The 12,340-nt window shown below is 40.9% G+C and overlaps 1 protein-coding gene across 1 annotated transcript in view; it reads left to right on the top strand.

Moving 5' to 3' along the window:
- The first annotated feature begins 104 nt into the window (after positions 1-104).
- Positions 105-12,340, top strand: part of TBC1D9 (TBC1 domain family member 9) — a 138,076-nt gene continuing 125,840 nt past the window's right edge. Inside the window, exon 1 of the mRNA XM_025386465.1 lies at positions 105-1,413. Coding sequence (XP_025242250.1) covers positions 1,284-1,413 — 130 coding nt within the window. The 5' untranslated portion in view covers positions 105-1,283. The remainder of the gene's footprint in view (positions 1,414-12,340) is intronic.

Here is a 12,340-nt window from a genome sequence, read left to right as displayed (position 1 = left end):
TGTTTCGGGTTTCACTGATTAAAAAAAAAAAAAATCCATCTACCAGCGTGGATAAATTTTAAAATTCTGCCATGCCCAGTTTTCGAAGCCCCAAATGCGATACAGGAACAGCTGTGGTGTGAATTAGTTGGTCTAAGCTTTTGGGCCGCTTCCAACTTCGCTATTGCTCATGCCCTACAGGTCAAGGAAAGAAGTGATGTAATGCACTTAGCTAGGCCACTTTAATTACAATGGAATGGAGAGGGGGAGGGGTCACAAGCGGTGACAAGTTTAGCGCATGACTTGCCCTGGGGATGCAGGAAACAAAAACATCGACGACCATTGGCTGCGTTGGCTTCCAACCCAGGTCTCTAACCGAGCTCCAGGTCTGGAACCTTGAAACACGTTTCCTGGGAAAAGGGGTGGCGCTATCCCACAGAGCGTCAACCTTAAACACAAACAGCAGACACACACCCACGCAGGCTGGCGGCGTCCTCCCTGCTGGGATGGGCGTCGGGCCCAGTGCTTGGCACACGGTCCCCAGGAGCTTCCCCCGAAGGTTCCCCCGAAGCCAGCCACAGCTGCCCAGCTCGGCGCACAGAGCCCGCGGAGGTACCGAGTCCGCGGAAACCCGGACCGGCTCCAAGTGAGCCGCGTTGTCGTCATTCATTCGCAGTGTCCGGAGCGTCCTTCCAGCCGGGAGCTGGGCTTCGCTAGTGGCGCCAGCGGTCCCGACACGGCGCGTTAAGGCGCGGCCACTTCGCTAGCTCCAGCAGGTAGAGACGGCAGGGGCCCTGGAGCTCCGGTCGGCGCCGCGGGAGCAGCAGCGCCCCAGCCCAGCTTGGCCCTGACCGCAGGGCCGAATCCACTCGGGTGGCCCGCAGCCCTGCCCGCCGCCGAGCCGCATCCCGGGACTAAGCTATACCACTTCCTCCTCCTCCCGCTCTCTTCCTCCTCCTCTTCCTCCTCCTCCAGCTCCTCCCGCCGCCGTGGGCCGGAGCCGGGCTGCAGAGCGCCAGGCCCGGGCGTCTGCGGCCGCGGGCTCTCGCGGGGCGGCGGCGCTGCGGGGAGGATGCTGCTCGCCGCGCCCGCGTCCTCGCCGTCCTCCCCGGCCTCCTCCTGGGGCTTTGTTGTGGCCCGGTCGCCGCAGGCCGCCCCCTGAAGTCGCCTGCCGCCGCCGCCGCACCTAGCGGACGGGCGGGCGGTCGGGCGCGCGTGTGCCCAGGAGTGCGCGCCTGTCGCGGTGGTGGGTGCAGGACCCGACCCACGGGCCCATTGTGCGCCAGCCTGCGGCGGCCAGGACCATGTGGGTGAACCCCGAGGAGGTGTTGCTGGCCAACGCGCTGTGGATCACCGAGAGGGCCAACCCATACTTCATCCTACAGCGGAGGAAGGGCCACGCCGGAGATGGAGGTGGCGGCGGCGGACTGGCGGGTAAGGACCCTGGCCGATCCCTGCAGGAGGGGAGTCGGGAGCGCTGCGGCGCCGCCCGCGGCCCTGGGCTGCAGGCTCAGGAGACGCCGCCCGGTCCCCTGGGGCTGGGCGACTCGCCCTGCCTCGTTGTGTGCGAGGCTTGGAAAGTCGTGCTGTTCAGGTTGGGCAGAGATGCTTCTTTTTTGACTCTGTCAGGCTTTGGGGCCCTTAGCGTACTGAGCGTTCTTTAAGTGGATGATGTTGAGGAGAATGGAAAACAGTGAGTCTGGGGCGGAGGGAATGTATTATCCCCTATAAATTGAATGCAGCATTCCCTTCCCCTCCCCCCCTTAAAAATACTGTTTTCCAAATGGAGAAGACGGAAGGAAGAAGGTTAATTTTTACTCCACTTTCTTTACTGGCAACAGCAGGATCAGGTGTAAAATGCTCTTTTGTTTCCAGGGAAGCGATCAGTAAGGAACTGATGTGGTCATTTCCTACATGAGTTATGACCGAAGAGAATGAATAAGGAAACAAGAATTCTTTTGTTTCACCTGATTAGAAATAAAGCAAAGCAAGCTGTCTGGTTCTAGTAGTAAAAATAATTGGCTGTATAACTGCATTTTAACTATTTTGGCTCAATCACATCTTCCCTAAACCCCCTTCCTTCAAGGTATTATTGTAATTGTTGCTGAAGCCATATCATATCATTCAGGATAATAAGATCAGTTAGACCTATATCCAAAGTAGTGCCATATTCGAAATAATCTTGAACTCATACCATACTAGAGAAATTGGACCTTCTCCCTCTTTGCGTTATTTAGAACGAACAGAACTGGAATACTTTGTACAGTGAAAAAGTTAGTAGAAGAAATAGTAGAAGTTTCACTAGGAAGGAGACTGCAAAAAAGAGATGAACTTTGACCTCCTCAGAGTTGAGCATTTATCAACCTCATATATCACCTGGGGTTTGCACACTAGGTAAATTGTTGCTTTCAAATGCTGTGCTATGAAATAAAGATTCTTGATATATGTATTTACTTATAATTATATTTATAAACTAATTTTCTCAAGATTAAAATTCAAGTGTCATGTGGTACAATATATACTGGTATGTTTGAAGGATCTTGCTTCTACCAGAAAAGATAAATGTGCAGAGCTCCAGGCCCCATTCTGGAAATACTGACTAGTGATCTGATACCAGGATTTTCCAGTTCACTTTGTAGAAGTTATCTAACTCTAAATGTTAATGTGTAATTTACAGGTCTAATATTGGAGTCAGCCTACATTGTCCTTTTTTTTTTGAAACAGAGTCTTGCTCTGTTGCCCAGGCTGGAGTGCAGTGGTGCGATCTTGGCTCACTGCAACCTCCTCCTCCCAGGTTCAGGCGATTCTCCTGCCTCAGCCTCCTGAGTAGCTGGGACTACAGGCATGAACCACCATGCCCAGCTAATTTTTTTGTATTTTTAATAGAGACGAGGTTTCACCATGTTGACCAGGCTGGTCTTGAACTCGTGATCTCAAATTAATTTGCCCACCTTGGCCTGCTGAAGTGCTGGGATTACAGGCGTGAGCCACCTCGCCAGGCCCACATAGTCCTTTAAGCCTAGGACAACAACATAGAGTAGATAATTTACTGTAGTAAAAAAGAACGTTTCCTTCTGCAGTTAACCCTCCTACACCTTGCAAACATTAAGCATTCATTTACCTGTATCATTTGCAATAGGATGTGAAAAATTCAGGGATTCAGAGCCTCCTTTTTCTGCTTAACATTTGTATTGTGTTCTTACTGGTTTTTAGAGCTATAACTGACTACAGTCCACTTGAAATCTCATCTTGTCATCAATGACTTATTTCACATAGGTAAAATTACATCTTGTAAATTGAGAAATCACAGCAATTACACTTATTAATGGAATCATTGAAATCATTGTCATGGAAAGATTAGCACAGAAAGCTGTAAAAAACAATGAGTCAAAGTTGAGGACACTTAACATTTTTTAAAAATTAAGATATTCTGGGTTCCTGATTCTAAGCAATATGTATAGGCATTGATGCAATGAAGTCCTTCTTCTATTGTGGATGCATTTGATTGATTTATTTAACTCCCTTTGACAGATTTCATACATATACATAAAATTACAGACATCAGATGCAAAGTGCAGCGATCTAGTACAAAGTGAACACTTGGCAACCAACACCAGGATTAAAAAAATAGAACACTGCTATTGTGCCAAAAGCCCCCTTGTGATTCTCAGCCAATCATTGTCACCTCCCCCAAAGATAAAAACTGTCCTCATGGTTTTTTTTGTAAATACTTCCTTGATTTTCTTTATAGTTTTTCCAAAGAACATATCCCTAAACTCTATATTTTGGTTTTGCCTTTTTTTTTTTTGGCAAGAAATGAAATGGAATTATAGAGTATGTATTCGTTTGTGTCTGGATTCTTTTGCTCAGCCTTGTGCATGTGATATTCATTTTGTTGCTGGTGGTTGTAATTCATTCATTTTTCTGTTCTGTGTAGAAAACTATGATGTGAGTATACCACAATTTATTTATGTGTTTATCAACTGTATTGTTGGTGGACCATTGGATGGTCCATTTGGGGGCATTATGGATCATGTGGCTGTGGTCATTTTGGGACATGTTTCTTGGTGCCTGTGGGCATACATTTCTATTTGCTCTATAAACAGGAGAGGAATTGCTAGCTTATTATGTATTATCAACTTCAGCAGATGATACCAAACAGTTTTCCAGAGTAGTTGTACCAATATAATCCCACCAGCAGCATATGGAAGTTTCCCTTGTTCCATCATGTATCCTTGTCAACACTGTCAGTCTTTGTCATTTTAGCCATTGTTGTGGTTTTGGAGTAATGTCACATCGCAGGGTTAATTTGCTTTTTCCTGACTGATGAAGTTGAGCATTTTTCCATATGTTTATTTGCCATTTGGAATATTTTGAGATACGATTGTTCAAGTCTCTTGTCCATTTTTCAACTGGATTGTCTTTTTTCTTACTAACTTGTAGAAATTTTAAAAATATCTTCTGAGTATGAGCCCACTGTTACATGTGTGGCAAAATCTTCATTTGTTCCTTACCTATTTACTCTGTAAAGGATGAACAGAGATTCTTAATTTTTAAAATTCCTTAAGTCCTTTTTAGATACCATTTCCTTTTAGATACCATTTCCTTTATGGTTAATATTTTATTGTGTTCTGTTCAATAAGTCTTTTCCTGCTCTGTGGTTATAAAGACATTCTTCTATATTCTAGAAATGTAACAGTTTTAACCCCCACCTTAACATGTATAGATCACTGGGAATTAATTTTTGCATATTGTGTGAAGTAGGGGTTAGGTATTGTATTTTAAATTTTTTGTGGACATTCATTTGCCCCAGCGTGATTTATTGGGAAGGCTATTCTGTCTTCACTGTTCTGTAGAGCTATGTTTGTCATAAATCAAGTACCCATATGTGTGGGTCTGTTTTGGGTTTTCTAGTCTATTTCTTTTGTTTATTAGTATATTCTTGCACCAACACCGCACTGTAGTTTTAACTTTCTTTTAGATTCAGGGGTTACATGCACAGTTACATGGGTAATTGTGTACTGTACTTTTATAGTAAGAGTTTATATGCAGTAGCTAAAGTTCTATTATCTTGTTCTTTGTTCTCTACAGGTTTCTTGACTATTCTTTGAGTACAATACAGATGCTCCTCTACTTACAGTGGAGTTATGTTTCAGGAAGTTGAAAATATTGATGCATTTTTTTAACTTAAAATATCCTCAATTTACAGTGAGTTTATCCAGATGTGACCTTATTGTAAGTCAAGGAGCAAACCGAATTTGTATAGTTTCTGCATCATTATAAACTAAAAAAAAATTTGTAAGTCGAACCATTGTAAGTTGGGACCCATCTGTATTTTAGAATCAGCTTGCAAAGTCTCACCAAAACAAAACAACCGCAGCAACAAAGATGTTAAAACTATTGAGATTTTGATTGACATTACATTGAGTATGTAAATAAATTTGGGCAAAATTTTTACTTTTCTAGTATCAAGTCTTCTGGTCCATGAACATGGTATATTCCTTTATTTATTTAGATCTTTAAAATTTTTTCTCAGTGTTTTATAGTGTTCTTTGTAGAGGTTTTAAGCTTCATTTATTATATTTATTCCTAGGTATTTCATATTTTTTTCACTCTGTTGTATATTCTGTCTTTTTAAAATTTTATTTTCTGCTTCTTTTTTGTTGGGATGTAGAAATATAGTTGCTTTATATATTCACCTGTATCCAGAATGTAGCTAACTTAAGAAATGAATTCTAGTAATTTATCTGTAAATTCTTTTTTTTAATTTCCTACATAGACAACCATATCACCTGCTAATATTGACAGTTTATTTCTTTTTTAATTCCTATGCTTTTAAAAATTGTCTTTGCCTTTCTTGACAGGCTAGGACCTCATATACAATTATGAATTGATGTGGCAATTGTACGTACTCTTATCCCTTCCCAGGTCTTAAAAGAAAGACTTTCAACATTTGTCCATTGTTAAGTATGGTAATTTTTGTAAAATTTTTTGTTTCTTTTTTTTAATTTTTGTTCTCCTTGCCTGTTTTCATTTTATTTTATTTTGAGGAGTTCTTATTCCTAGTTTGCCAAGAGTTTTTGATTATATTTGGATGCTGAAGTTTTAAGAAATGCTTTTCCATTTTTATCAATGTAATCATGATTTTTCCTTTATCCTGTTAGTGTGGTAACTTATAGTAACTGATTTTCAAGTGTTTACCTGAACTTGCATTTATAAAGCAATCCTAATAATATAGCATTATAGCATTATAATTGTAATATATTCCTGGTGAATTGAGCATTTTATCATTATGAAATATTCACATATATTTCCAGAATTGCTTTTGTCTCATTCTTATGGTTGGAATAGATTTATTTGGTTAGTATTTTTATGGTATCTCTTTTTCATACTTTTACTTTCAACTCTTCTCTATCCTTATGTTTTAGATATGTCTTTTATAAATAGCAGATAGTTGATTTATTTCCTTTTTATAATGTTTAATAATTTAATTATTTTTTTATAAATAGAGATGAGGTCTCACTATATTGGCCAGGCTGGTCTCAAACTCCTGGCCTAAACCAATTCTCCTACCTTGACATCTCAAAGTGCTGGAATTACAGGTGTGAGCCCCCATACCTGGGCAGTTGACTTTTTCTTATTCAATTTTGAAATTTTTTCACTCTTAATTGTATTATTTAGTTAATGTCCATGTGACTTGGATTTAAATCTGCTCTTTTATTAAGTGCTTTATACTTTTTCTAGCTATCTACTATTTCTATCTAGCTTCTTTTTATTTTGCCTTCCTTGCCTTTTGGTGGGATATGGGAATAATTTTTTTTTTTTTTTTTTTTTTTTTTTTTTGAGACGGAGTCTCGCTCTGCCGCCCAGGCTGGAGTGCAGTGGCCGGATCTCAGCTCACTACAAGCTCCGACTCCCGGGTTCACGCCATTCTCCTGCCTCAGCCTCCCGAGTAGTTGGGACTACAGGCGCCCGCCACCGCGCCCGGCTAGTTTTTTGTATTTTTTAGTAGAGACAGGGTTTCACCGTATTCGCCAGGATGGTCTCGATCTTCTGACCTCGTGATCCGCCCGTCTCGGCCTCCCAAAGTGCTGGGATTACAGGCTTGAGCCACCGCGCCCGGCCGGGAATAATTTTTTTTAAGTTACAATTTTTGAGACTCTATTAGCTAGAAGTTCTATATTCATTTTATTATTCTTTAGTGGTTATTCTGGACATTACATATGCAGTTTTGACTCATCAAATTATATTGTTAACCAGTACTTTTTTTTTTTTAACCTTTTTTTTTTAAAGGAAAGCCAGGGTCTCACTATGTTGCCCAGGCTGGTCTCAAACTCCTGGCTTCAAGTGATTCTCATACCTCAGCTTCCCAAATTGCTGGGATTAGAGGTGTCAGTCACTGCACCTGGCCATTGTTTTTTCTTGTTTAAATTGACATGTTAAATCTTTTCTCATGTAATGCAAAGACCATGGAATACTTTAACTCCCCACCCCCAACTTACATACCATTTTTGTTGTAATAGTGTATTTTAATTCTTAACATATTTTCAACCCAAGGACATGCAGTTATTACTAATTTTAAAGCCTATATTCAGTTGGATCTCTACATGTTTACCATTTTTGTTTTACTTTCTTCTTCCTTCTCTGATGGTTTTTCTGGAATCCGTTTTCCACTGCCAGGAAAAACATCCTTTACTCTTTCCATTAGTGAGGACCTGCTTGTCACAGCTTTTCTCAGTTTTTGTATGTCTCCAAATGTCTTCATTATGCTTTCTTTCTTGAAGGATATTTTTATTTTGAATGGTTGGCACTTAATATGTTTTTAAAAAGCGTGGTTGAGACATCATTTCTTTTGAGTTAAACTGTCACTCTGAATTGTTGTTCTTTTGTGAGTAATATGTCTTTTTTCTCTAACTCTTTTTAGGGTTTTCTGTTTGACTTTGGTCTTCTGCAGTTTTAGTATGATCTAGATAATTTGTGGATGTTTAAAAATCCTGCTTAGGGGTAGTAGGTGTTCTTTAATATGTCTTTCCGTGGGTTAGTAGGCTTCTCATCCACTGTCTCTTCAAATACTGCCTTTCTTTCATTCCCTCATCTCTCTTTCTGGCACTCCAATTACATATATGTTAGACATTCTCATCGTATCTTCTATGTCTGTTACCTTTTAAGTTTTACTTCATTTTGGCTAGTTTTTTCTGATCTCTGTTCCAAGTTAATAACTATCTCCTTAACTGTATTTAATCTGTTCAGCCCAACTGCTTTTAATTATTTTTTTGAATCAAAAATTTCTATTGGATTCATTGTCTAATTTTCAGTTCTTACAATTCTCAATCTTATTTTTTTGTCTTTTTTGAGCAAGTATGGTTCTTGTAAAGCCTCAATTAACTTAAATATCTCGAGCTCTTATAAGCCTGTTCTATTGTCTGTTTTTCTCTCCTAGTTTTCATTCATGCTCTGATGTCATTTTTTATGTCTGGCTACTTTTGATTATGAACTGGACATTGTACTTCTACTTTGTGAAACTAATCTGAAGGCGAAGATAATATTATTTTCTATGAGAAAATTTTTTTTTGCCAGTTGCAAACCAAAATCACTAAATTTTGGTACTGATATATTTTCATTGTTTTTTTTTGTTTGTTTGTTTGTTTTTTGAGACGGAGTCTCGCTCTGTCGCCCAGGCTGGAGTGCAGTGGCGCGATCTCGGCTCACTGCAAGCTCCGCCTCCCGGGTTCACGCCATTCTCCTGCCTCAGCCTCCCGAGTAGCTGGGACTACAGGCGCCCGCCACCACGCCCAGCTAATTTTTTTGTATTTTAGTAGAGACGGGGTTTCACCATGTTAGCCAGGATGGTCTTGATCTCCTGACCTCGTGATCCGCCCTTCTCGGCCTCCCAAAGTGCTGGGATTACAGGCGTGAGCCACCGTGCCCAGCGGTAGTGATATATTTTCAAGCTGAGCTCTAACTTGAGTGGATTTGCCTACTTAGGATTTACAGTTATGATTAGGTCGTAGCCCTCCATCGTCCCAACCCAAAGAGGAAAAGGTGGCATCATTAGCTGCCCTACCTCTTTGATGGTACTAACTCCTATCCTGGTCCCCCTAGTCCAGGATTCTGTTAAAAGCACATCCAGACTCTCAGCTGCTCAGCAGCCCCTCATGGAAGAGGCACACGCCTCCCAAAATAACTGTCACTCTAAAATACGGAGCTCTCCCCCTTGAGCCTGTCTTTTCTTCAGGTATGGTAATTTGTTGCTTTTTAATTTTTTGATATTTTAAAGTATATTTTGTCCAATTTGTATAGTTGTCCTGATTAGTTGATGTTGGTATAGATTATCTTCTCTGACATTGTAAGGTAGATGCTATTATTATCCTCAGTATGTAGAAAAGAAAACTAAGGCTTTAAAGAGATTGAGTGATTTACCCTAGGTCCCACATCTAATAAGTGCGAGCCTATTTGATTTTGTATGTATTTATTCTTTTTTTTTTTTGACACAGAGTCTCTCTCTGTCATCCAGGCTGGAGTGCAGTGGCACAATCTTGGCTCACTGCAACCTCCACCTCCTGAGTTCAAGCAATTCTCCTACCTCAGCCTCCCAAGTAGCTAGGACTACAGGTGCATGCCACCAAGCCCAGCTAATTTTTTGGTATTTTTTTAGTAGAGGAGGGGTTTCACCACGTTGGCCAGGCTGGTCTCAAACTTCTGACCTCAGATGATCTGCCCACTTAGGCCTCACAAAGTGCTGGGATTACAGGCGTGAGCCACCACATCCAGCCTATTTAGTATTCTTCTTTATATGCATTTATTTATTTATTTATTTTTATTTAATAGAGATAGGGTTTCACTGTATTGCCCAGGCTGGTCTCAAAATCCTGAGCTTAGGTAGTCCTCCTGCCTCGGCCTCCCAAAGTGCTAGAATTATAGGCATGAGCCACTGCACCCGGCCTATTTAGTATTCTTTACAAGACTGATATGGTTTGGCTGTGTCCGCACTCAAATCTCATCTTGAGTTGTAGCTCCCATGGTTCCCACATGTTGTGGGAGGGACCCAGTGGAAATAATTGAATCATGGGGGGCAGTTTCCGCCATACTGTTCTCGTGGTAGTGAATAAGTCTCACGAGATCTGATGGCTTTATAGAGGGAAACCCCTTTCGCTTGACTTATTTCTCTCTTTGCTGGACGCCATGTGAGACATCCCTTTGCTCTTCCTTCATCTTCCACCATGATTGTGAGGCCTCCCCAGCCATGTGGAACTGTGAGTCAATTAAACCTCAGTCTTTTGTAAATTGTCCCCTCTCAGATATGTCTTTATCAGTAGCATGAAAATGAACTAATAGATTAATTATAATGGTGTATGTTAATCTTATTTTCCTCTTATAACCACCCCCCATTTGAAAATCTAATAAAAACTATGGACTCTACCTTGAGAAAAATGAAAGCACTCCAAAAATTTGCCTGCAATTTTAGGAGCTTAATGGATCCCAGGTGAATTAGAACATAAGGGCTTCAAGTTAAAAGATCTCAAGAGATGGAGACTGTTTCTCATTACACAAAATCAAATGTGTGATTTTCTCAGTAAACAGTTGTCTCAGAAATGTGTTTGTGTATCAGCTATGTTTAGGGTACTGAACTTTACAAAGATGTAAAAGAAAGAAAAAGCCAGTTTTTGCTGGGTCATATTATTAATCTTGAGATGAAACATGGGTGAACAAATTCGGGAGATTTAAGAAGATAGGCATGGAGATGATAAGAGTGCAGACAGATTAAGTCCATATCAAATTGTTCCATCTGAGCTAGAGCATTGGACTGTCCAGGAATTCGACGTACTGCATTCAGTGGAGACCTCCACAACTAGGGAGACTTTCCATTTCGTAATCAAACAACCAGATAACTCCCAGAAATGTAGGAGAAATAAGAAAGTGATATTCATGAAGCTCTGACTGGTTAGGAGGTGTTTGTTTGTTTTTAGGATAAATGCTTTCATCTTGCCAGCTTGTAAGTACTGTATTAGTAAAGTTGCAACTAGTAGTGCTTGTGTATTTATTTATACAGTTGACCCTTGAACAACTCAAGGGTTAGGGATGCCAATCCCCCATGCAGTCAAAAATCTGTGTATAATTGTTGACTCCCCCAAAACTTAACTACTAATAACCTACTGTTGACCGGAAGTCTTACTGATAACATTAACAGTAGATTACACATATTTTTTGTTATATGTATGATATACTGCATTCTTCTTATAAAGTAAGCTAGAAAAGCAAGTGTTATTAAGAAAATCCTAAGGAAAAGAAAGTATATTTACTGTTCATTAAATGGAAGTGGTTCATCATAAAGGTTTTTGTCCTCATCGTCTTCACAAGGTTGAATAGGCTGAGGAAGAGGAGGTGGAGGGGTTGGTATTGCTGTCTCAGGTGGCAGAGGCTGAATAGATCCAGGCAGTTCAAACCCATGTTGTTTAAAGGTCAACTGTAATATAAAAGCAGTTAAAATTTATGTGAGCTCCTAATGGAACTTAATGTTGTAATTCATGTCAATGAAAAGAATCAAACTCTGTAAAATATTTAAAGAAGCTTATTCTGAACCAAATATGAGTGACTATGGTCCAAGGCACATTCTCAAGAGGTCCTGAGAACGTGTGTCCAAGGTGGCTGGGTTATAGCTGGGGTTTATACTTTTTAGGGGGATGGACATAAGACAACAGTATATGTAAGGTATACATTGGTTTGGTCTGGGCAGGCAGGACTATTCGAAGAGGTGGGGGCTTCCAGGTAACAGGTGGATTCAAAGATTTTCTAATGGGCAATTGGTTTTATTAAAGAATTATTATCTATAGACCTGGAATCAATAGAAGAGTGACTGGGTTAAGATAGGAGTTGTGAATAGAAAGGAGTGACTAGGTTAAGATAAGGGGTTGTGAAGACTGAGATTCTTTTTTTTTTTTTTTAAAAAAAAAACAAAACAGTCTTGCTCTGTTGCCCAAGCTGGAGTGCAGTGGTGAGATTTCGGCCTACTGCAAACTCCACCTCCTAGGTTCAAGCGATTCTCCTGTCTCAGCCTCCCAAGTACCTGGGACTACAGGCGTGTGCGACCACACCCAGCTAATTTTGTATTTTTAGTAGAGATGGGGTTTCACCATGTTGGTCAGGCTGGTCTCCTGACCTCAGGTGATCCACCCGCCTTGGTCTCCCAAAGTGCTGGGATTACAGGCGTGAACCATAGCTCCAGGGCCCCAAGATTCTTATGTAGTGAGGTCGCACAGGTGGATGCCATGGCAGATGTTTCCTACTCAAACCTTTAAAAGGTGCTAAACACCTAGCTAATCTCTTTAGGATCAGAAAAAAGACCTGATCTCTGTTTTAATGT

The sequence above is a fragment of the Theropithecus gelada genome, chromosome 5, assembly GCF_003255815.1.
Source record: "Theropithecus gelada isolate Dixy chromosome 5, Tgel_1.0, whole genome shotgun sequence".
Taxonomy (NCBI): Eukaryota; Metazoa; Chordata; class Mammalia; order Primates; family Cercopithecidae; genus Theropithecus; species Theropithecus gelada.
This window is presented reverse-complemented; position numbering and strand designations above follow the sequence as displayed.